The following is a 25,985-nucleotide window of genomic DNA, read 5'->3' on the forward strand; positions in this document are numbered from 1 at the left end:
CTCAGTTTAATGACTTTACACCATGCTTTACACCGACTTTACATCCGTTTCTACGTTTTCTTCTTGTGTAAATGGGTGTCCCATAGAGTTTCTCACTACATTACCTCTATGGGGTGTTGCCTGGCGGCAAATTTTCGATGTAAGTTAAAAATAATTATAACTTTCTTTTAAAAAGACGTATAAATAAATAAAGCGATAGTTTTTGTTAAATTTTATTTTACAACAAAGAAAGAAAAAGTTCCAATTATTTTACTCACAAGGACTGGTTTCGGTTTCCTTAAGTCTGGTTACCGCACACACCACTTTCTAGTCCTCCGGCGTTCGTTTTCTCTCTCTCTCTCTTTCGACAAGACAGGCAAATAACCGTGTTGGCAAATAACCGTTGCTGCGAAATTTGAGTAAGAACAAAGCAGGGATAGGCTAATTAAAACGTAGGTGGATTCAGCGATAATACCGATTTTCTTAATTCTCTGCAGTTCAAACTTGGCATTGCGAAGTGCAGTGCACTCATAAATGTCAGCTTGTGCGTCTGCTTCATGTATGATTAAAATCGGCGGGAGCAAATTTGTTCGAATTGGACATCCAATTGGTTTCAATTGGTCATCACTTGGTATGCCAGCTGGACCAAATAGGAAGTCACTCGATGATCAATCGTGTGAAAGTACAAAATAGTTGGTAGTTATAATAGCACAATACAAATGCGAGTCTCCAACTAAGTGATCTTTGTATTTTTGGTGTGATCAATAGAGAGTCTAGCATTAGCTTCTTGCAAGGTTAAAAAGAAAGTCACCTACGATTATACGATACTCCGTAATGCGAAATTTGAGCGCAGCTCTATACGTGTTTTCATTTCGCGATATGTTGGCTGGAATGAACAGCCTGTCTCGTGCGCCACGTTGCAAAACGGAGAGAAGTGTGGCGCGACTGCTTCGCCAATCTAGAGATCGCGAGAGCTAGCGCCTGGGTGACCGCGTGGGTCCGATTCACAGCAGACGCCGCTGACAGACCTCCCAGACGACGCGCGCTACTCTGGCGCCATCTCGTAGCAGTCGTCGTCGCACTACGCTTTTCCTCTCACCCCGATATCGCCACACCCTCCCTCACCTCTTTCCGCCTCACGGTGCCGCTGTACCCTCTTCCCCGCGTCTTTCATCCCCCCGTACACGAATCAGGCCGATGACGGCCCGCTAAAAGTTCGCACTGTTTCCGCAACTGTAGCAGGAGGCAAGAGAGGTGCAAATCTCATGTTATAAACGTTCTTATTGTCACTCAGTTTTGCTTTCGCGAAATAGGTGTGTTTTCTGGGTGTGTGTGTGAGTAAGTTTTAGCTTGAAGTAGCGCTCGTCCTGTCTGGTCTTCCTCGCTTGTGTCCTTGTGTTGTTTTGCACTTTAAGTCAAATACGAATTCTTACGAATTCGCCCAGATTTCAGTTCTTGTAGAACTAACTTCGCTTACCAGCGGGACGTTTTGAATTTTTTCCAAAATTTTGCCCTCCAAAGTGGGGTTGTGGCCTTTACACGAGCATGTACGTATATACAGGGTATCCCACGTAACTTTAGCCAAACTTTAAAGATTTGCAAATTGCACGTAGCTGGAAAGAACCGAGGTAATGATGTTTGCTGTCGCTTGGAGACACTCAGATTATTTGTTGCATTCTGCCTAATGCATAATTAGTCTGAATTATTCAAATTCTCAAAATTTATAATTAGACGAAAAGAGTCAATTAGAAAATTATAGAGCAACATGAAGAATTGACACAGCTTTCTGTTGCTCAATACGGGCTACATAAAGGTATCTTTCAGAGCGTGAAAGAAACTCCCGAATACACACAAAATTGCTGTGCAATTGGCCGTATTTCTCCGCAAAGTTCGGGTCAAGTGGATCTGCCTTGCAAACTCCACGGCTAGAATTTGTAAATTGCAATATGGGCAATAAGGTAATTAGCTAAAAGTTAATTTGTGTTTTTAATTAGTTGATTATGCATTTAAATTCTTTTGGAAGCGGTGTCCACCTCTTCAAGTGCACCACCTCCCACAGGCAACCTTTGAGCATTTTTGAAAGTGTTCGCTGAAACACCCTGTATACTTATGCATTATATAGCATCTACTAAAAAAATAATGTGCCAGGTAACTATTGAATGTGCCGTGGGAATCAAATGGCGAATTCAGCAAATGCACAGGTGCACACTGGGGCACTCCAATACGCGTTGGTGCGATTTGCCAAATTCACCAAAAGGTCATGCATCAAGTGTCACGTCTGGTCACGTGCGCACCTGCATTTCAATGCAATGCAATTCAATCAGCAATGCTTTGATGATCGAATTTGGCACTTCTGACTTCGTCATAGAAAACTAGTCCACGTAAGCACTTTACGAAAAGTAACGTAAAAAATGGATGCAGCACGAAATCAGTGAGAAGGAAGGCAGCGGAATAATTTTATACTGACCTGTACAGTACCTATAAGCAGCCACGATACCTCCTTTCGAAGTAGTACAGGTTCCAGAGGTTCGATCCTCCTATAACTAGCGTAGAAGTTAGAAGGGCCTTGCAGGACATGAAATGGAGAAAGGCGGCAGGAGATGGAATAAAAGTTGATTTAATTAAAGATATTGGAGGAGGCATAATGCTTGAAAAACTGGCGGCCTTTTATATCAACTGTCTATCGACTTCAAGGGTCCTAGAGAATTGAAAGAATGTCAACATTATACTGTAATCTACAAAAAGGGAGCCGTTAAAGAATTTGAAACATATAGGCCCATTAGCTTACTTCCAGTATATTATATATAAAATATTCACCAAGGTAATTTCCAGTAGAATAAGGGCAACACTGGACTTCAGTCAACCAAGGGAACGGGCTGGCTTTAGAAAGGGATATACTCTACAATGGATCACATTCATGTCATCAAACAGGTAATCGAGAAATCCGAAGAGTACAATCAGCCTCTCCATATGGATTTCATAGATTATGAAAAGGTACTTGATTCAGTAGAGATGTCAGCAGACATAGAGACATTACGTAATCAAGGAGTACAGGCCGCTTAGGTAAATATCTTGGAAAGTATCTACAGAGATTACTCAGCTACCTTAACTTTCCACAAGAAAAGTAGGAATATACTTATAAAGAAAGGGGTCAGACAAGGAGACAATCTCTCTAATGCTATTCACTGCCTGCGTGGAAGAAGTATTCAAACCATTGAATTGGGAAGGCTTAGGAGTGAGTATCAACGGTGAATATCTCGGCAACCTTCAGTTTGCAGATGACATTGTCCTGTTCAGCAACACTGGGGACGAGTTATAACAAATGGATTGAGGCTGTACCTTACCAGAAAGAGTTTAAGAGTGTGGTTGAAGATTAATATGCAGAAGACAAAGATAATGATCAATAGCCGGGCAAGGAAACAAGAGTTCAGGATGGCTAGTCAGCCTCTATAGTCTGTGAAGGAGCACGGTTACCTAAGTCGGTGACTCACAGGGTACCCTGATCATGAGAAGGAAATTTACGGAAGGATAAAAATGGATTGGACCGCATACAGCAGACATTGTCAGATCCTGACTGAGCCTTACCATTATCATTGAAAGAAATGTGTACAATGAGTGCATTTTACCGGTGCTGTTAATATTAATTAGGTAACTGGTAATGTTAGGCATGAGAGACCGAAAGAGAGCGGCGTGGATCAGAGCGCAAACGGGGATAGCCGATATTCTAACTGACATTAATTAAGAGAGAGAGAGAAAAAAGAAAAAAAAAAACAGAGAGCCGGCCAGGTCGTACATGTAGGTTAGATAACCGGTGGGCCATTAGGGTTACAGAATGGGTGTCAAGAGAAGGGAAGCGCAGTCGAAAACGGCAGATGACTAGGTGGGGCGATGAAATCAGGAAATTCGCAGACGCTAGTTGGAATCTGTTGGCGCAGGACAGGGGTAAAGTGGAGATCGCAGGGAGATGCTTTCGTTACAGTGTACTAGAATACTTTTCTAGTTCACTGTACTTTCGTCTTGCAGCGGACATCAAGTTGGCTGATGATGATGATGATGGTGACGTCATTAAGTGTGTTGCACACGGAAGCAGTCGGCTGGCTGGCGGCCGCTGCCACCGTGTTGTATGCACTACCGTCTCACGGTTTCTTTCGCTTTATCAGTTTCGTTCGTTTTCGGTAATTCGACATTAGGCGCGCTTGACAATTTTTAATGAATTTGCTATCGACTTGTATCGTATGATATCGCGGCTCGTCTAGGAACGCTGCGTGTCGCCCCAATAACGCAGCTATGGATGTCCTGAACTGCGATCTTCTTTGGATCGGCGGATCCTGCTACCGCAAACTGACGCCGATCAACCGATTTTCGCTCTCGGAAAGCGTGGACGTTGCGGACAAGTGCGACGAACATATTTACGACGTTGGTGCCAGCGGTGGTAAGCAAACTCTACGGCGAGGGTGAAGTGTGCACATGTCTGGATTAGAACACGCCGACATGCAAGTTGTCAAACCGCGCGCGAGAGAAGTATTCTTCATATGTTGCATGGGCGTAAGTTCATTGCGGTGTCGCCTTTCAGCTATGGAGGTTCAGCTACGTCTCCGGTGGCTTGAAAGGCCGGATAAAAACTGGTTGTGCGATGCATCTGTGTTATCTATAGCAAACATAGGCAGCAATGCTTGTGGTTCCGTCCGCTTGTGGAAGCATAGAGAAGAAACCGGAAACGTCCGTGCATGCCTCCGCTAAAGTGCACATGCAGACATGATTGACTTTGCATTATTATGATGTGTTCCTCGAGTAAGTGCCAACTGTATTAGGATTCGACTGTTAGCTGCTCTATATAACGAACGCTTGTAGAAATAAAAGTTTGTAGTTGGTTGTAGTTTAAATGTTGATCATGTACAGTCGCTATCAGACTTGAACCCAAGCAATCAAAACGCATACTTAGCAGATTAATTATAACAGAAGCGAGGTGTAAGGTGCAAACATCCAAGGCCTTGGAAGATGCATTAGGCCAACAATTTCAGAACACCGAATTGAGACACCTCCAGCAACGTCAGCAGGAAAAAGAAATAGGTGGCATTTGGGTGTTACGTATGATGGAGGTTGTACGTGCAGTAGTGGACAAAAAGCTATATTTTGTATTTTTGGTCTTGTGAGCTAAACTGCTTGGAAAGTTTGTCTGCGTTATGCATGACTGCTAACCTCGGGGAATACCCTCTTGCAACACTTAGCATCATGTTACTTGCACCACATAGCTTACTCATTGCACACATGACTTGCCTATTCCAGTAATCTATCACAAGTGGACCATATACATCAACTAGCATATCAAAAAATACTCGCATGTTAGTTGGAGAAAGTTTAGTGATAATTGGAAAGGTTAGCCAAGTGAAGGGCATGGCATGCTGCTACAGGAATAATAAATGATACGAAATGAAAGAGTAAAAAACACACACATGCACACAACCTTGTAAATGTATGCGACAGGGAGCACCATGAAATGGACAACGCGGAAAGTGGAGTTATATACAGCACCGTCAATAAACAGTGTTCTCTAACTCCGATCTCCTGGCAGCAGTAGTGTACGTCCTGTCAACAATATTGGAAAAAAAAAAGAAAGGCGGCTTATAAATGTAGTTAATAAATTGTTCACACAAAACCGCACTATCGTATCTTGTTGTTCACTACTGTACACGAGAATGTGGAACAGGCAGGTGATATCCTACAGACATGTATCAAATGCTAAATATTTTATTGGTCCTGCTGTTTTTTTTTCCTTTCAGTAAGTTCCTATGATGACGAGCCTACTTGCTTGGCACCAAAGCCGAAACCTCTGCCAGTGTCGAACGATGACAGCTCGGCCGGAGGGCCGAAAGGATTCTTTCGTCTAACGCACTATGTGCCACAGAAATTCATTCCGTAAGTCAGAAGCACACTCCTGTTACGTTTCTCTTGCTTGTAGATTGCACATTAAGTATTGAGTGAATTGTGTTAAGAATGTGAACAGCGTAACTTCGCATGTGCATATGTTTAGTGGGCATGTATGTGTGATGATAGTGCTTGACACGTGGTGGTGTGCAGACCCCCTCCGATTTAGTTTAAAGGCGTGTTTTGCTTTGCACATTGGAGCTATGGGTAGGCCATTGGTAAACATCTACTCCCAAAAATGATTGATACCTTCACTAGCTGCTCCCGAGTCTCATAACCCTGTGTTGCTTTAGAAAGCATTTGTTCTCATAAAGTTTGATTATCAATTTGGATAGGAAGATATTGGATTCAACATTAAAAACTAATTATTCTTACAGCTGTGCTCGTTAGTGTCATATACGTCATCAGGTCTTGTATTCAGTGAGCACTAGAAGTGTTATTGTAGAACTACTGCCCAATAGGAACAAGTTTTGAATGCGTTGTCGCTTCCTCAACTCAAGCAACTCCTTGCAGTTGATCCACAAGACAGACTTGATTGGCACTCAATCTGTGACTGAGTCATCATGTGACTCAGCGGTGCTGAACGATGCTGCAGTTAATAATACCTCCAATTATCTGATATGGTTCAGCACTACGTTGTCATGTTACAACTGGCACATAGGCTGACAGTTTCGCTCTTCGTAATAGTCCTGCCAGTCATATCAACTTTTGATAAGAATTTTGACATGGCAAGCATTACCATTTGTCTACAGAAGCGATGCCGCTACTGAAGTGTACATTGGGATGCGATGATGCAGAAGTGTTTCAGTGCGGATTATGAGATCGTGGGTTTAACTCCCAGCTGTGGTGGTCAAATTTAATTCAGTAAGGGTAGAATGCAAAAATACTCACGTACCAATCCTTAGGTGGACATTAACAAGTCCTCTACTGTAGCATCTCTCGTACTCGTGTCACTTTGGGACATCAAAACTTAATCAGTCATTCAATCAATACAACCAACATAAACACATAATCAGTATATGAGTAGCAGTTGCTGCATGAGTGCATGCATTTAGACCTCACTTCTAAGCAATTTCTAAATGATTCCTTTGATCAGTAATTGACATAGCCATAACAACATTATCATAACATAACAAACATTAGTTTCAGTGTTAAAAACAATGAAAATAAAAGTAATGAACGCAGTAATCATGAGCGTCCCCTTTCATATTGGTTCCACCTGTACTTGCTAAATGCAGATACCTATGTTGTGAGGCTGCTGAATTGCTAAAGTAACCTCACACAGTCTAGCGTATAATTTTTTACACACTTTTAACCTTCAAACTCTGATACAAGCACTGGAAAGCTCATGCAAACGTCTTAGCAGCATTCTTTTTTATCTGCTGGAGCAAGTTTTCAGTTGTAGGTAGTTCAAGAAACCAGTTACCAATGAATTAATCAATCAATAAACCGGTATTTAGTATGTTAATAATTTCTTGTTCAGAAACTTTTCTCTCTCTTTATTTATTTATTTATTTATTATTTATTTATTTATTTATTTATTGTGCAAATCTACTCTCCATGGCCACGGCAGTGCACTTCCTGTGAGCAAGTTCTTTTTTTCTCGTGGAATCGTGTTTGGCCTTCGTGCAATTTAAGTTCTGAATTGGTTATATCTGGTTTAATTGCTTGCTGGAGCAGATGGGCTATTTATATTTAGGTTGTGGTCTGCGCATCAGGCATTTCGCGACCTTCCAATACTGTGCTCCATGAGGCTGTATAGTACTCACATTGTCAATCTCTTCTTTGTTGAAGGCGACTCTGTGGAAAGAAGCATGCCGTCAGGATTCAAATGGAACACGATACCAACACCTCAATTAAGGTCCCCAGTCCAGATTCGTGTGAGGATGTCAGTAAGTAGACCTTATTACTCTGAATTCAAAGTACACTGCAATGCTTATCGAATGTGGTTGGTAAGTCCACCCTGTCACTTAATGACACTAAAACCCAAGTCAAAATATTACAGTTTTAATTAGGAACAGGAAACAAAAGCATAGAAATATGCTCTTGCAACCTTTGTAAGATTTCATGGGTAACACAATAACTTGAGAAATCTTTGAGCTGGATTTGCTCATTGGGTTTTGTTTACGGGTTTACTGAAGTGTGCAGCACAACTCCCTAGCTGATAATATAAGGAAATACTGGCAAATTATTTTGCATAACAAAGCACAATACATCAGGCTACAGTATAGTACCTATGAAGGTGCGCTGTGCCTCGAATCTCGTGTAAATGGTAGTACATCCTTTTCTTTAACTTGAAATTTACCGAGTACATTGGTACATACACAATATTTTTCATTTGTACATTTAGTTTGTGGACGCCGTTATTGTTTCCACATATGCACAGGTGCATCAGAAAGTAAACGGAACACGCGAGTAGTGACCGAGCTGCATCTCCGTGCACTAGCGGTAGCAGTGCCTACTACACTGCACACGCAAACATAATTTGCAGTCGTCGTGCAATATGCTTTTGACCACTGCCTGAACCGCTGCCCTGGCGAAAGGGCACTTCTTCCAATGATCGACGCTAATGGACGTTTCTGAGCTTGCTGTAACTATTTGGCAATGGAAAGCTGCTTTTGCCAGAAGCGTTTGCTTGATATACGCATGGTGCCTGTCACTGCCCAATCTCTGTTTATTTTGGAACGCGACAATTGCCTTGGTGGTCGTGCCACGGTTCAGAAATTCAAAGCATGATAGACTCCCATCACGTGTGGTCCATTAACATGTTTTACTCAAAAAGTCCACAAAAAGTTTTCGTCCAGAAAGTGTGACATTATACACGTATATTCCGGATAAAGAAAGTAAATAAATACAATGGCAGAAAATATATGTTTACGTGAAGGAGCTAGAGTCAGTAGTGTGTCATTGCTCCATTCAGAGTTATGACACTACCCATGCGTCGAGGGAGAGAGTGAAACAGGTTGTCTGCATGACCAGGTATCTGGCGCAGGTGGGCCCATTCGTCTTCAACGGCGTGCCACAGGTTGTCGGCAGTTGCCGTGTTAGTATTCATTTGAGCTTGGTTTGCTTTCATGGCTCCCCAAACATTCTCAATAATATTGAGATCAGTGCCCTTTAGAGTCCGACACCGGCACCGCATGTTCCTCCTGCATCGCCTCTTGGTGACCCTCGAAGTGTCAGTAGGGTTGTAATCATGTTGCAGATATATATATAGAAGCAACCATCTTTAAACAGCCCGTCTAATGCATATGGAATCACGTTGCTCACTCAAAACGTCACTATGCGAAGCTGCTGTGGAGTACGATGGCAGTCTGACTAGTGGTCCGAGACCATTGGCACTCACGGCACCCCACACGTTCACCGAGTAGCATCCACTGCAGATCACCTCGGAGATGAATCTGGACTGGTGTCTGATTTTCGAGTAAAGAGAAGCAATGTTGTGAAGCCATGAAGAAACAAAGTCGTAGATGCACAAGATACTGAGCTTGCAAGTCTTAAAGGGACCCTGAAACGCTTTTGACGATTTTCTACAAACGTACTTAGTCGTTAGAGTAGGTCCTTCTGATCATTAATTGACACATCTAAGTGCTCTGCATAAAGCGTGTAATTTATTATAAGGTTTTAAAAATGCACATCGCTGCTGATCGCAGCGCACTGCTCGGCGGAATTTTAAGCCGCCCCTACCCATATGACCGAAATCACCCATATGACGTCAGTGGGGCGAGCTATCCGATTGGCTGACCAGGGCGCGTGATCGATAATTTTTCCAACTTTATGGTAAACAAATGATCTTCGTAATAGTTGGAATGTTAGTTAATTTGTTTTTATAAAAAGAAAGTAACATAAAGAGAATGCACAAGAACAATTTTTCAGTACACTTAAGCACTTCCGGCACACAGCAAGTGTCGTCTGCTTGTGTTACAACGTACTCCATTTTGACGAGAGCTCCGCGTTCAGAGTTGGTCTCAGTCTTTCCGCGAGCACTATGATTCGACTTTGTTGCCTTGTGGACTGCAAACATAGTGACTGGTAATATGTCAAGCTGCGACATCGTGTCCCTCTGCAAGGCAGCATACGAGCGAACTGGCTGCTGCGCATCGGACTGCCGCCATCCGATCGGCGCCAGGATTTGCGCGTTTGTGGCCGTCACTTCACACCGGAAGATTACTAACGCAATAGCGTTTCGCGAGTCCCGTATTAGGGCAAACGTAAGCGCAAGGGGACAGGGTCTGGCCGCTTGACTGTGCCGTAACGGGATGAGCCGAGATGAGCAGAAGGGCAAATGTGAATGGTCTGCACGATGCAGCCACCTGGTGGCATAGAGCTCAACCACACACAGTAGCAGCAACGAAGCGTATTCTTTTTTGCTGCTGGTGCGTATTTTTCGCAGGAGTGTAATCATCAACATGTTGTTTTTATAAATGTTTAAAATGTTTTACACTTGGTTAGAGCAATATTAGCGCTTTGTTTGGCTGGTTAAGCGCTGCGCCAACAAGTGTCTGGACCATGCAGACCGATCAGGCCGCTCACGTATGTCTACGCTAAAGTTCCTTCAAAACTTTGAGTTTATGCCTCCAGTCATTTGCCGAAATGACCAGCTTGCCTGTGGTTAACGGAATACCAGACACGTTCGGCGCTACGACAGAATGCTCGCAACGCACGCTGCTTCGATAGCTCTCGCTTGGGGTCGACAGCCAAGCGGCTAGTGGAGAGGTTTCGTGCGGGCGGGGGCGGGTTCCAAAACAACCGGAAGTTGACGATGTAACGTCGCATCGTGACGCAGGACCAGTGAAGGCGGAGCTTAGCCCCGCTCGCTCGACGAACGAGTTGAGGAGGAAAAGCATGGCTGGGGAGGAGGGTAGCTTCTAATCGTTTGTAGCTCCATTAATACGTAACGCTTCACTTAAATTGTGGTGCGAATGTTCTACTTAAGCTGCACCCTACGCGCCTACAAAATTTGTCCGAATCGTTTCAGGGGCCCTTTAACATTCGTGCCTAGAGAAACAATGCCGCAGACCAGGTCTATAGTCGAAAACCACTGACGGACAAATTAAAAAATAATGCTAATAGCCGACATTTCTTCAGCATTGACAGATAAAAGTATTTGCTTGTGCTAAGTTAGCCCTATATAAATGCGCCCTATTCATTTCCGTTCCTAAATACTTGCAGTTCACGGGGCCCCAGACACATCACTGCTGGCCCCATCTTGACGAAGCGTTTGACTCGTCCGTGAAGATAACTTGTTTCCACTTATTGACACTCCGTTGTTCGTGCACTCTTTCGAAAGCCTAACGCTGATGCTTTTGCCTGGCTGTAAGATAGGGTTCTTGCGTATCTACATCTGTTCCAGCCAGCTTCGTGCACTCAATTCCTGATGGTACCGATACTGACGTCCAACTCAAGTGCATCTCATATTTTTTTTAGTGCTTTGAAACGCTAAGCATATGTGCGATGCACTTGAGTGCACCTGCAGCAACAATGAAATGGCCAATGTCAGTAGACGTGCGATGCAGACGACCAGAGCCGTGAGCATCAGTGAGGCTACCGTTCTCATCCCTCTAGGCCTATATAATTCTGTTAACTGCTGTTATCGACCTTTCTGTCCTCCGACATATTTCTCACTGCGAGGCACCTTGAATAAACAGTTCAGTTATAAGGCATCTCTAGAGCATCAAGTGTCACTCGGGGCGGCACTTTCGCTGCGCTGGAGATATGGAGCATTTATCGCTGTTTTATTTGTTCCCTGTTCGCAGCCAGCAAGCCCACATACTGCGTAGTAAGGCCGCAAAGGCAACTCATATGTGCACATTTTTTTTTTCTTTTATATCTATCTCTTTTTGCAGAAGTGAAGAGTCACTGCACCATGACACAGCCATCACATTGTTTTTCGTTGACAGGACAAAATTAAATGGTTCCTGCAAGCGCATAAAATGTTCCCCTAGAATCTACAGCTGGAACAAGCACTCCTTCACCTGAGTCATTAATCAGGCAGGGTTTAAAAGCAAATCAAAGGGCACCGCAGATTTTCTTCGCACATGCTATGTAGTTCATGACAACGCTGCTAGTGCTCGGAGATCCAGATCAACCAGCACTTGCATGCTCCACTTACTTTCTGGCACACCTGTACACTCGGCTATAAAAGTTTACGGGACACAGGCTCCACAACAAATGTGAATTTATGTTTTGTTAAGGCAAGGCACTTCTAATTTAATGGATTGCTGTAAGTAGGTAGCAAGAACTACTACAAATTGAAACACTGAAGTCGATGCTACATACCCAGGCTTCGCATTAATTAAACTTTTTCACATGTCCCATGTCCCGCTAACGTTTGCGGCCCACTGTACATTAAACGATCTGTATTCTCATTTGTAAAAATCAAACAATTGTCTGCCCACTGTCTAAGGTCTTGAAATGAGACTTTCAGTACAGGCGAGTACCCTTACAGCGGATGCCTTCACTGCGAAATGACCTGTACAGTCTAACCTCAGTGTATTGAACATAAGTGCAACAAATTATCGGATATGAGGGAGTAAAGTTAAAATAAATTACGGAAGCGCATGCATTTGGGCTGGTTGGTTAACCGTTGTGTGTTCCTTCCTTGTGTCTTATTCTTTGGAATTGTTTTCTGCACAAACCTAAACTATTTCTCACATGTGTAAATCACTATATGCTTATAACAAATATCTGATATAACGAAAGTATTCTCATGTTGTGTGACACTTCGTTGTAACAAGCTTTGACTGTATGTTGAAAATTAATGAATGAATAAGATGTGTTCCGTAGGTATTTTGCCAGTGGTTATTAGTATCTAATTGCTGTATACGATTCCATTTGCCTTATGTGTCCGTGTACAGTTATCACCGGCCAGAGGGAGGAGGATGTGGAGTCTGCCCTGCTGCGGATATCGGCCACCGTGTGCGGCATGCGGCAGCATGAGCACTACACGCACTTCGTGTGCTTTCCCCTGAACAATCCGAAGCTTTGCAGCATGACGGAAGAGTTTAGGGAGATTGTCACCAAGTCGTGTACGGTAAGAACTTGGGGAGGGGGTGCTGTCCAACACATGGATGCATTCCGACGTCCGACGTGCGGTCATAGTACCTGCCGCAGTAGCCCAGTGACCATGGCATTCAGTGCTGAGCATAAAAGGGTCACTGCGCCTCCCAAAAACGCATGTAGTTTTGATTCCACATTTGCTTACTGTAGGACTTGGCGACGCCTCCAGTGCTAGTGAAAGTGCCGTAATCGGAGCCTTCGGCATCATCATTTTCTCCTGAAATCGGTTCCTGCTCCGGCTGCGGCACCATGCATCCTCAATTTTTGGCAGTGGATGTTCGTTTTTGGTTGGTCGGGCACGAAGAATGTATTGTGCGTGTTCATGCTGTACAAGCAACGGCAAAATATTTTAAAACGAAAACATGTTTCGTGCCTTTTTAAGCTGCAAGGAGGGCACACATTTGTGCAGTACTGATTAATTTTGTTTACAACTGACACTAGGTGCGCTGTCCAACGGTCTACACTAGAAATACAATGCAAAAATTAGCATTTGCACGTAGCACCTACGTGTGAACAGTCTGTAAACTTAATTCCGTACATCTTTGATAAACGTCCGATGGCTATTCGTAAAGTTTACTCTGCGTTAGAGGGTGTGTTTTCAGGCGCCTGAACTAGATGGCACCACCATATCCAGCGCCAACATGACTGCCATGAGGTGGTAAGGTCACAGCGGGATCAAAGCTTCCGGTACCGCAGGATGTAAACATCATTTTAACTGGAAGCAGTATAGGTCCTCGCAGGTGGACTGAAATGGGAAAGAGTATGCCTCTTTCTGTTGTCTGCTTTTATTTTGAATTTGTAAGTTGAATAACTTCTGCTTGGCTGTGTCAATTTTGTAATTATTTTTACATTCAGCTCGGAATAACACAAGGAACATGTTGTGATGCAGAACTCGACGGGTAGAAAATAGTTGTAGGGCCCCTTAGAGGGTTCTTCCTATGTTCAGTCTTGGTTGCGGCAGTGACATTTTGTTGGGGTGAAATGCAAATATGCTTGTATACTTAGATTAGGTGCCTCTTACAGAACCCCGTGTGGTCAAAAGTAATCCGAGGTTTCCTTCTATGGTGGTGCCTCATAATCAGATTGTGGTTTCGGCACATAAAAACCCAGAATAACATCTTTTTTTTTATGCAGTCGTAGTGCTCTAAAGAGACACTGAAAAAAAAGCAAGTTGAGCTGTGTCAGTAAATTACCTTTCTGTAATAAAGAAAGAAAGCCACTGTTAATGTGAAAGGATGCCCGGTAAGCCAGAAAAGAACCAGAAGCGCTTTCACTAGTTCGCTGCCGTCATCTGATTATTACTCTCACGCAAAGTGTGCTTGGTGTATCCAAAACTTCGCGAATTGTTGTCGCCAAATCAACAGCGATCAGCAACCGTGTCTAATCAGATTGCACGCACAGTGCAACAAACAGTGTTGTGCTTTCTCGAATCTAGTGGAGCGTCGGCAGTTGATCTTAAACATATGGCGAATGCAAGCATGAATACTGGACTGACCTGAACCGCGAGAAAGATTCGACGGCCGGGCTTGCTGCCGACGTTGCCATATAAGTGTCGCTTTCCTTCCTGAGCACAAGTCACCCACTGAAGAGATAGATTAGTTAGTTATTCATCCTGCTAGTATTTCTTCACCGTCACTACACGGTGGTGCTATGTCTATCAAGGATCTTCAATGGCACTTGCCCACTTTTGACCGCACTCAGGGTCGAGGCCTGGACGCAAGCCTGTTTGTGGCCAAGCAGAAGCTGCACCTCACCATTGGCATGCTGGTGCTGCTTGATCCCAAGGAGTGCAACATGGCACAGAAGGTGCTCGAAGGCTGCAAGGACCTAGTCACGTGAGTGTGCTCAACTGGCATAATGTAACAGTTTATCCCACTTGATTCTTTCTTTTCATTTCCTTTTCTTCTTACCATTAAGCCCTCAGGATTTAGGAGAATAGTAAGTGGGTACCTCAGCCAGGTATTTAGGAGAATAGTAAGTGGGTAAGTTTGTACTGGTTCATGTTTGAAAGGTAGCATGAAAACCTACACAGAATGAAAGAAAAATGGAGAATGACCGGACATTTCACTCGGTGTGTCTTTTTTTCGTCCTGTGTAGGTTCTTGCGCCATTCTTAAAGGCACACTAAAGGCAAGTAATAAGTTTGCATGGTCTGGCAAAATACCATTCCAGAAACCTCGCAGTACTTGTTTCGTGCCAAGAAAAGACTTAGCTTACGAGAAATTTGTGTCTGGAGGGTCCGCATACCATTAGCGCAATTCAAATCCCCCCTCCCCGAACAGGGAGTCGGGACATTGCACATGCCATTACTGCCCTTTACTGCCATCATTGAGCGAAATGGCACCCGATAAACGGCATTGTAGTTTTCGGCACAAAACGGAAATGCGTGGCTATGGAGAAATTGAGTCAAGATTGTGTGTCAGATTTGCCGCTGCAGCTGCTCTTAGTCAAGTGGTCTGGACGTTCTGGAATCCCATGGCATCACACAGACATGGCATTCCCTGCTACTTGCAGTTTGTGCGAGTTTCACAAGCCAGCAAAACCAGCGCAGCACTACGTGATAACGAAACTAGCGAAACATGGAAGCAGAGAAGGCGCATAGTGGAGACGAAACCTTTTCACTGCCCATGTTGTTGTTAAGGGTAACGACAATGATTTATTTTTTCTTAAAATGAAGCAGAACTGCACAAGTAGCATTTTCTTTCATCTTATAATGCAATACAATAATCTTTTTATTACGAGTGGTTGAGTACTAGCGACAGAATTATAATGAGCAGTGCCTTCATCATCGGGCTAGTACTTGAATGTCCTAGAAGAGTCTCTAATTGTGTCCTGCGTTTACTTCAGTTTCTTGATTACCATAACTCTGTTTGCAATAATATTTATGTCTTAGACGTTCTCGAGCACTTGCATAACTTTAGCCTGACCTAATATTTGCTTTTAGTGATCCTTTAAAATGTGAAAGAGCTATTGCTTACAAGGAACTGAAATAATTATCAGTATGCTTCTGCAGCTTGAGTCAGTCAGGTCGCATTCCTGTGCGATTGCCCCTGCTGGGATGGGAATGTTTCTGGAAATGGGACGACATGGGAAGACATTTGCTAGCTTTTGGTTTCTTCTTTGGCAAACAGGACCATCCTGAAGGATGAACCACTGATGGTGCGTGTACATGGCCTGGAGATTATGAACGACGATGAAAGTGAGGTGGATGTGCTCTATGCCAAGGTGTCATCGTGCAACAAGGAGGGAACCTCACGTTCTCCCGAGAAGTGAGTTTGTGAAGTGTGGGGGAATTTGGGTGCATTGGTGGGTGCGCCTTGCTGTGTGCCTCACTGTGCGTCTCGCTGTGCAATACATTTCAGAGGCAGTCTGCATAGACAAGAAAGCTGGTAGTGCACTGGTTTAAGGTAATGAATTGACATCTCTTCATCGTGCAAGAAAAAATACGGTAAATTAGGGGGCTTGTTATTTGCATTGATTAATTAATTTGTTCGTTCAAGTTAGTTATTTTCTACTTGCAGAAAATTTGGGGCACTGTGACCTTCGAAGCCACTAATTGCCAATAGAAAAGCTAGCTTAGCACCACACATTGACAGCTGGACAGAGTGCATTTATGCATTATATATTGTTACAGTATGGTATGGGGCGGCAACGTGAGGACGGAAGAAGACGAGGCCGACTCTTTTCCGATACTGTGGTTCAAAGGCCTCGCTGCTGCGTTTAATTAAACATCGGTGCAGATACTCTTACACCGTCACATTTGGTGGAGGTGCGGGGTACACTTCCTACAACGCTGTGCTGGATCTCTGTAGTGGACGCCACATCGATTCTGTCACAATATCTTCAAACGCCGCCTCCCCGTCCACATCCACCCAGGCTTCATCCCATTTAGTGCTATCGCGCCCCCGTGACCCAGGGATTTTCACCGGCACAAATGGCACGGACGTGGAAGACTGGCTAACCTGGTATGAATGCATCAGCGACCTTAACAGATGGGACGCACCACTCAAGCTTGCCACCGTAATCTTCTACCTCCAAGGCACGGCTCAAGTGTTGTATGACACACACGAAGAAGAGCTGACCAGCTGGGATGTCTGCAAACGAAAGATGCATGACGTATTTGGAAAACCCGCTGGCCGTCGGCTATCAGCCAGACACAAGCACAGTCGTCCACAGAGTCCTATATTTCCTATATACAGAACGTGCTGGCTCTTTGTAAAAAAGTAGACAGACATGTCGGAATCGGATGAAATCAGCCTTGTGCTAAAGGGAATTGCAAACAAAGCATTCAATTTGCTTTTATGCAAGGATTGTGCGACAGTTGATGCCGTCCTTGTGGCGTGCCGATGCTTCGAACAAGATAAAATTTATTTATTTTACCCTCGGGGTTTGCACATTACATAGGGGAGGGGCATATTACAGCCAAAATTGTAAAAAAATAACAGTTGGTACAATAAGAGTAAGCAGCAGGAACAATCAACAAATTAATACTGAAAATGTACAGCTGCTACTAAGAAAAAGCAGAGTACAAATGATTAGACAATGTTAACCATGTTATTAAAAAACTCTTAAAGCGAGATGTGTCTGTAATAGCAGTAGCTGCTTCTAACAGCTGATTCCATTCGGAGGTGGTTCGAGGTAAAAATTCATGTGAATAAGTCACAGTTCTGCAACGAGGAAGATCAACTTTTTGGAGGTGGTACATTCTAGCTGATATGAAAGGAGTGGTTTTAATGAACTGTTCACGAAGACGATTGTTGTGATAGTAAATTTTATGGAAAAATGAGCCGGGCTATTTTATGCCGAATGGTAAGTTCCGGGAGGTTAAGCAGTGACTTCATCATGGTAATACTGGCTGTGTAATCATAATTGGATAAGACGAAGTGCATGGAACGATTCTGCACTCTTTGATGTTTGTTTATCAGTGTAGTACCACCGGGATCCCAGATAGATTATGCGTATTCAAGTGATGGATGGATGCAAGTGGTGCAGAGAAGCTTTATAAGTGATGGAGGTGCCATATAGAAATTTCTTCAAAAGTACCCAAGTGAACGGTTAGCTTTGGCGATGATATACCTTACATGATGCTTCATGATAGGTTACTACAGATATTAACACCGAGGTATTTGTAAGATGAAACAGACGAGAGATGTATTAGCAAGATGATAGTTCGGACATGCTAATGAGGTGCGAGATACGCGCATTGATTTGCATTTTGAAATGTTTAATTCCATGTTCCTTGTTTGACACCAGGCAAGTATGTTATTTAAATCTGTCTGGAATAAGGCAACATCTTCTTGGTTATCTTTATTCTGGTAAATTACACAGTCATCTGTGAATAGGCAAACCTTTGATGAAATGTTGCTGGGTAAGTCATTCGTGAAAATTAAGAAAAGTAACGGTTCCAATACAGACCCCTGGAAAATACTCTATAGCACTGGCTGGACTGGGGAATCAACAGTATTAGCAGAAACAAATTGAGTATGGTTAGAAAGGAAAGCTCGAATCCAGTTAAGCACATCTAGATTGAATCCATTCATCATCATCATCATCATCAGCCTGGTTACGCCCACTGCAGGGCAAAGGCCTCTCCCATACTTCTCCAACTACTCCAGTCATGTACTAATTGTGGCCATGTCGTCCCTGCAAACTTCTTAATATCATCCGTCCACCTAACTTTCTGACGCCCCCTGCTACGCTTCCCTTCCCTCGGAATCCAGTAACCCTTAATGACCATTGGTTATCTTCCCTCCTCATTATATGTCCTGCCCATGCCCATTTCTTTTTTTTCTTTTTTATTTAAACTAAGATGTCATTAACTCGCGTTTGTTCCCTCAGGCAATCTGCTCTTTTCTTATCCCTTAACGTTACACCCATCATTGTTCTTTCCATAGCTCGTTGCGTCATCCTCAATTTAAGTAGAACCCCTTTCGAAAGCCTCCAGGTTTCTGCTCCGTATGTGAGTACTGGTAAGACACAGCTGTTATATACTTTTCTCTTGAGGCATAATGGCAACCTGCTATTCATGATCTGAGAATGCCTGCCAAACGCACCCCAGCCCATTCATATACTGATTATTTCAGTCTCATGATCCGGATTTGCTGTCACTACCTGTCCTAAGTAGTTGTATTCCCTTACCACTTCCAGTGCCTCGCTACCTATCATAAATTGCTGTTCTCTTCCGAGACCTGGCGAGGGGATATTTGAGCCCGTTATAGACAAATTCGGGTAGCATAGAATTACATCATGGATCGAACAGTTTAATGCGCGTTAGTCTGCTTGTTATAAGCGGGTTCGACTTCATTACTGAGACTGCATTGTCTCTGAGTGCAGGTGCAGGCTGCAGCTGCTTGCCGACGCAGTGGCCCAGCGCTTCTTGGACTCCGGGTTCATGCTGCGCCAGCAGGAGCGGGGCCGTGGACCTGAGCACGTCAAGCTGCACATGACCATCATGAACACCCGGCTCCGCGAGCAGCGCTTTGCCACCGAGAACACGACCCTGCCGCCTGCGCGGAAGCCTCGCAACTCCTTCGATGCCACCGCCATCATGAAGGTGAGCGCACCCGACAGACAGCTCGCCCTTGTAATTCGAACCCAATGCACCTCAGTCCAGGTCTGTTGGCTATGCCACGCGAGACGTATGAATTCTCGGTCGGAACTTTCGGTTAGCCAAAGCTACCCGCCGTGGTTGCTCAGTGGCTATGGTGTTGGGCTGCTGAGCACGAGGTCGCGGGATCAAATCCCGGCCACGGCGGCCGCATTTCGATGGGGGCGAAATGCGAAAACACTCGTGTACTTAGATTTAGGTGCACGTTAAAGAACCCCAGGTGGTCGAAATTTCCGGAGTCCTCCACTACGGCGTGCCTCATAATCAGAAAGTGATTTTGGCACGTAAAACCCCATAATTTAATTTTTTTTTTAGCCAAAGCTAAGCAGGATCAAGCTCCAGTAGTCCCCAGTAAGGAGGCCACTTGAAAATGCCAACTGTTGCTGGCTATTCTTTAGCAGAATAGTTCTGATGTCTGTCTCTAGTGAGGCAGTTGTGACAGACGTGCGGCATCTCTTGTGACGTGCATCTCTTGCCACATATTGGCATCATCTTTGTCGGTCACTTCACGTCAACCACGCAGTAAATACTACCCATAATGTTTATTTGAAGTTGAGTGATATTCTGTAGTGTTTATTTTGTTGCAGAACAGCAAGAAGCGTTGGTAGAGATGTGCGACTTATCGGGACGTCAGTATGTGGGTGGCCTGTATTCAAGATGGCGTGCATAACTTCCTGTCCCGTTTTTATTCATGGTGGCAGCCAACCCATCGCAGGTTGACATCGGCTGAGTGTTGTCAAGTTGCATTGCTGTTGCATGTATGTCCCATTGGGACAAAGACTGTTATAGCAAATGGGAGTTGTAATTGCTTTACAACATCATACGGTGCCAGTTTCTCAAGAGTATTTCAGAATTGTGAAATCTATGTTTCAAGCAATGATGTCAGCCTAGCATATACAGTGTTTCTTGTGTTCTGAACCAAAAGGAGCATTTAGATCATATTTTTCTTACTGACACATGCAATGATCTCTCACCATGTTGCCACGATGTGTTTACATGTTTTCTTTTTCTCTCTCTCACTGTTTTTATGCAGCGCAACCGTGACTTCAACTTTGGGCGGATTCATGTTCCCAGCATCAACATAGTTCACCCACGCGACTGTGATGGCGATGGCTTTTATAAGAGGATAGCCGCGCTTCACTTGCCAAAATAGCAGCAGTAACATCTTGAGCCATGGAATCCTGCAATTACTTCTTCCTGTATTGTACAAATAGCTGTTTCTAATGATGATTGCGTATTTAGGAAATATGCCATTTCTGTGATCTACAGTGCAGTTATTCTTTGCTTAATAAAGAATGAAATAATGCCTTGTAGTGTTTTTACATTGCTGTGTTTCTTAATATTCATTGATGGACACCACAGTGGCAGCATGCACGTCTGTCACCATGGGGCTTGCAGTCGTCCTCAATGACGGCAGTTATATGTATATGTGCAGCATATAACTACCGTAGTATATAACTGCCGTTATAAATATGCAGTATGTTATACAATATACCGAATGCTGACCTTGCATGGCCATGGCAAAGGCAAATGAAGTGCACTTAAATTCGTTTACAATTTCACAAATAGGCAAGTATATACTTAAAAAACTAATGTAACATTGTATATAAAAGCCGGCTTACAAAATTATTTTGCATGACAGCCGGGAGAAACGCGAACGTTGCAAAACAGAACGTAACCAAATTCACGAATTTGAAAGGATTGCAAAAACAAGCATTCCTGAAAATACTTTTTTGGTATGTTATTTGCCCATCGTGAGTTATTCCATTATTGAGCCGATAGCGGAAACCGAGAGGACGTAAGGCTGGTTATTCGCCACGACCTCCTCTGTGTTCCATAAGTGTTCCATAAGGCGAACTGCAGAATCGCTTCCGCTTGGAAGAGCTAGTACTTGTGCCATTTTCGCAAAGCGATCCCGCAAGGTCTCGGAGGCGGATGCCGCATATGATCCGTCGAACTGCTGCGAGATCGTCAAAGTAAAAACGTAGTGGTGAGCTGCTCACGCTTCCCAACCAACACGGCACAGCGATTTCCCGCCATCTTTATTATCACTTCATCTTTCTCGCTTCGCAGCCGCTCAGCCCTTCCCTCTAAAAGCGCGCCCCACGACAACAAAACATTACTATGCTACAAGCACGCGCGATTCTTCCTCATGTTCGATTGCGAGATTAAACGCGAACGCCTATTATCGACATTCTTATCACGTACGCACCGGTGGCCGGTTCGTTCACCCGATCTGAGTGTGTGTGTCGCATTAAGCGAAGTCACATTAAGCGGAGGCGCGCGCGTGTGCAAACACACAGGTCGCGAGAAAGAATTACATCACGGGGACCTGAGGAAAGGCCGCCTTGCCCCGAAACCTATCGGGTACCAACAATTCTGCAGAAGTCCAAGGGTTAGGCTGGCCGGAGGTTTTAAATTTAAACCTAACAGAAGAGCCGTTGCTTGCAAACAACAATACTAAAAAAAATACATATATACAGGGTACCGCTCCGCTCTCTTCCTTCGTAAGCACACAGAGAGGGTGGGGGAAGGAAAAATATAAATAAAAAGGTCAGGCGAAGCGCGCGGTACTCTCGTCAACAAGCGATTTTTGGCGCGCTGTTTTAACGATAGCGCATTTTTCGCGCCGGCCGACGGGCACGGGAAAAATTTTTCTCGACCATAATTTGCGCCGAGAAAATTTTTTAAAATAACGGGAGCCCCCCGCGAGTCGGGAAAAAGCTTGCACGACCGTTGAAAACACGTCGGTCGCCCCCTTCAGAGCGACCGACGCATCAAAATCGGCTCGACCCCCCCCCCCCTCCCACCCCCTACTAGTGCCCGACCGCGCACAGGCACACATCCCAGTTCATCCTGCGCGTCGGAGCTGTGAGTAGGTTCCTGGTGTACGGCCCCGCTGCCTTCGGTACGATGCCAGCGTTTCCTTTATCATTGGCTCATCTGTGTTCTTCAGTGCCCTCGCGCTTACATTGTATTCGAGTAGGCGTCGCGATTGTGAGCGCCGCTAGGCTTAATTCTTGCGCCGACATTGGTAATATTTTTTTTCTCGCTTTTGTCGGCTTCGCGCCACTTTGGAAACACCGGCTCGGCAGAGCCGGCCGGTGCTCCCGGCGCCGCTAGGCCTAATACTGTTGCGGCGTAAATAAGGCCGCCATGGGCCCGCGTCGGAGGGGAAATTTATTTCTCCGGTTTTCGGTTGGAGTTCGGTCGAGTTTTAGCGTCGAAAAATTTGTCCAGGCCCTGAACCATTTTAGTGCCGGCGGCCGTTTGCGGGAAAAAATCGTGCGATTTGCCAGAAATCGTCCAAGCTGGGTTGACCCCCCCCCGCAGACTTCGCGCGGGGAGGCCGGACTGCGCCGGTGCCGAAATATTTGGTCGGCTCGCGCTCTGGAGTTATTCTTCGCCGGTCGCGCTGCGATTTTATTTGCGTCGCGGTGTGTTCGCTGCTTGACTGTTGTGTCCTTGCCTAAATTTTTTGGCTCTTTGTTTCCACAGGAAGCTTGTAACACGATGGCCGACAACGATACTGCTGTTGAGAAGAAGCGCGGACGTCCGAAGAAGGAAGCCGGCGAGAAGAGACCAAAAGAGGCACGCCGCTTGTATTTTATTTTTATTCTTACACGCTCGCTTTGCTCGTGTAACACGATCGCGTTTCTGCCGTGTTCCCGTTTTCTCGCGTAGTCTGGGGCGCGGTGATTTGCGCGCGCGAGCTGTCAGGGCGGCGCGACTTGCTTGTTTTGCGGCACTTACCGTTTTTATTGCCCTCTCGCCATGTTAGATTTTTTGGCGGCAAAACGAAATCAATACGCGCAACGCTCATTGGCTGCCCTACCGATTGCCGTTTTTGTGGCGTTTTTTGACCCCGTAGTGCGCGCCCCCTTTGTCTATTTAATTAGCCGTAAATCTTGTTAATCGAACCTCCGTTCTCTGTACGGCTACGTTAATCTTCAGTCGCGAGCCCGGGGAACTTCGTTGAGCGCATTAGATGTCTAGAATAATGCCAGCGGGCCCAGCGACTGGCGCCTTTTACTTCGCTTTCTTTTGTGAGCTAAGGCTCCCTCGCGCTTGGAATTGATAAATATATCGATCGCGATAAATGATGTAGGTGCACTACCTGCAATGATTTTGCGCGCTTTTTTGCGCCTTGCGTAACTTCACAGCCATGCAACGTTTCAGGCGCACCTCGCTTGCTAGGTGGCGTGTCAAACATGGCGGCGCTTTTTTGTGGCGCGAAGATCAATTGTGTGAGGCCTAACGGCGAGCTCGCCTCCTTGAGCCTGTTAGGTGCGTGTTTTGTACTTGCGTTCGTTGGCCGAGAACCGCGCCGCTACTGAATTGCTAAAGAGGCCTCTTACGTCACGAGGTGGTTGCGTTGTCTGAATATATTTTTGCGCTGTGACCGGCCTTGCGCGATCAACCATTGTCCCCGTTTTTTTTCTTCTGTTGCACAGGACGCGTCTGCCGATGCGCCGAAGGCAAAGCGTGGCAGGGGCCGCCCTAAGGGTAGCAGCAAAAAGGGCAAGAAGGTATGTATACTTTATATTGCCTCATTCTATTTATTATTTTGAGTTTCAGATCTAGTCACTCATTCGATTGACAGCGTGACCCTTCACGATCGTAATTAAGCCGCATCATTTTGCATCTATTTGACAAGCACACATTTACCGTTTTATTTTTTCATCCGTTATCGTATGTTTTGCAGTGAGCTAGATGTTGTGTAACACGAGGTCGTGCTGTTGAGCAGTGCTTGAAGTAAACACGGCTGTGAAGAAATTCCTAGAATGCGACTGTCGCCCCGATTCGAAACCTTTTCATAACTAAAACGTTATGGACTTATGCGTTATGCGTTTACCTACTTCCCGCCTAGTTTTATGCGAGTACTTTTTTCAGGACACATTTAATGTGTTGCCGGCTATAGTCACAAGTTGCCCCGAGGTACAACTCCAGTAGCACGTGGCGCTTCCCATCACAGTGGATGGAGCCCGATTTCACGATCGCCATGGACTCCCTTTCTCAGCGCGTTCATAAAGAGATGGTCGCGATCGCGAAATTCGATTAGACACCTATCGGGCTGGATGAAAAGTGCCCCGTTTTGACGACTGTTATCCGCCCACCAGACTGCCACCAAGGCGGCCGCTGGCGCCAAGAAGGGCACCGGACGCGGTCGGCCCCGGAAGGCGGCGGCAGCAGAGGCCGACAAGGACACTGGCAGCGATGATGCTGGCGAGGGGTCCGACTGAGCGTCGTCTGCATTCATCTGTCATGATTTCGTAGGTATGTGGCTTTGCTTAACTCGTATCCGTGCATCCGCTGGATAGCTACTTTTTGCCCCCCTACGCTTCCTTCGTCGCTCCCGCCAAAAAAAAAAAGTGCCCTATATATCGGTCGCGCCGTGTAATCTGATGGGGATGTAGTTTGAGAATACCAGACGCCATTTTTTTGGAAGCGCCGGAACGCTGGTGTCGTCTGTTCCTAGAGCTGTTCAAATACGGGGTTTAAAATAGCAAACGGAACTGTTGCTATATTTGCTATTGTTTCAGATGTGCAGAAGGTTCCTGTGCAGACTGCCTAGGGGACCTTCTTTTGTACATTGTAAATAAGGGAATTGTTGAGGCAGTTTACCAAGCAAATATACAGTGGGAACCGTAATGGGTGCACCATTATTTGCATACAGAGGTGCTCCTTTAATGTTTCGAAACGAGTCTTGCGAATATGCTGGCACTGTCGTGTACCGGCTCAACGTTGGCGTCTAGCCGTACTAGCCAAGTCGAGAATAATTGAGCCACAGAAAGTATTGATTGAACTGTATTGCTTCAAGCTAACTAAGTACTGCTATTGTCCAGCCACACGAAGGATTTGTTCAGTTGTGTGAAGAAGCATTTGTATACCCGTGAACATTTTTTCTGTGGCATCTGGTAGTTGCCAGAAACAGCAACTCCGGAAAGCAGTTTCATAAGTTTCGTAGACAAGAACCACTAGTCCAGGAACTGAATTGTTTGCGCTTAAACTAGTTGTTCTTCAAGCATCATGCTATCTGAAGAAAGTTTGCTTGCTTGATACGGATGCAGTTATCTATTGCCAATTATTTGCTGGTGATCGAGAGCTTGCCTGATGCCACGCAACTTTCTTCTTTTGCAGGTCACTCATTAAGGGCAGTGGGGTACTACGACAAGCAAGTTGCATCGTATGAAGACTCCATCTCGCATTTTCCAGGGTGTTTTCCCCCCCATTTCTTTTTAAAAACTTTGTGTAGATTTTTTTTATCCCCGCCATTTTGTGTGCCCAGTGCTGCACTGAAACACGCTCGCCCATTCATACCCAAGAAAACCACGTGCCCCCCTCCCCCAGTGTCATGTTCTCATCGTTTTTATGAATAAATTTCAGTTGAATAAAAGCACACATCTTTTCATGTA

At 44.9% G+C, this 25,985-nt stretch overlaps 2 protein-coding genes across 3 annotated transcripts; both read left to right on the plus strand.

Annotated features, from left to right (window-relative positions):
- Nucleotides 1-4,058: 4,058 nt before the first annotated feature.
- Nucleotides 4,059-20,882, plus strand: LOC139060854 (activating signal cointegrator 1 complex subunit 1). The gene is made up of 8 exons (XM_070540098.1): nt 4,059-4,411; nt 5,760-5,895; nt 7,699-7,796; nt 12,762-12,937; nt 14,665-14,798; nt 16,094-16,231; nt 19,296-19,515; nt 20,603-20,882. The coding sequence occupies exons 1-8, from the start codon at nt 4,267-4,269 to the stop codon at nt 20,720-20,722; spliced, it is 1,167 nt and encodes a 388-aa protein (XP_070396199.1). The 5' UTR covers nt 4,059-4,266; the 3' UTR covers nt 20,723-20,882.
- A 1,439-nt stretch (nt 20,883-22,321) lies between these two features.
- On the plus strand, nt 22,322-25,985 carry LOC139060855 (high mobility group protein HMGI-C-like). 2 transcript variants are annotated; one of them, XM_070540099.1, is made up of 5 exons: nt 22,322-22,477; nt 23,068-23,160; nt 24,024-24,098; nt 24,690-24,846; nt 25,711-25,985. In XM_070540099.1, the coding sequence occupies exons 2-4, from the start codon at nt 23,083-23,085 to the stop codon at nt 24,810-24,812; spliced, it is 276 nt and encodes a 91-aa protein (XP_070396200.1). In that variant the 5' UTR covers nt 22,322-22,477; nt 23,068-23,082; the 3' UTR covers nt 24,813-24,846; nt 25,711-25,985. The 2 variants fall into 2 exon arrangements, with proteins under 2 accessions (XP_070396200.1, XP_070396201.1); XM_070540100.1 differs by having other exon boundaries at nt 22,388-22,440.

Source organism: Dermacentor albipictus, chromosome 6 (assembly GCF_038994185.2).
Source record: "Dermacentor albipictus isolate Rhodes 1998 colony chromosome 6, USDA_Dalb.pri_finalv2, whole genome shotgun sequence".
NCBI lineage: Eukaryota > Metazoa > Arthropoda > Arachnida > Ixodida > Ixodidae > Dermacentor > Dermacentor albipictus.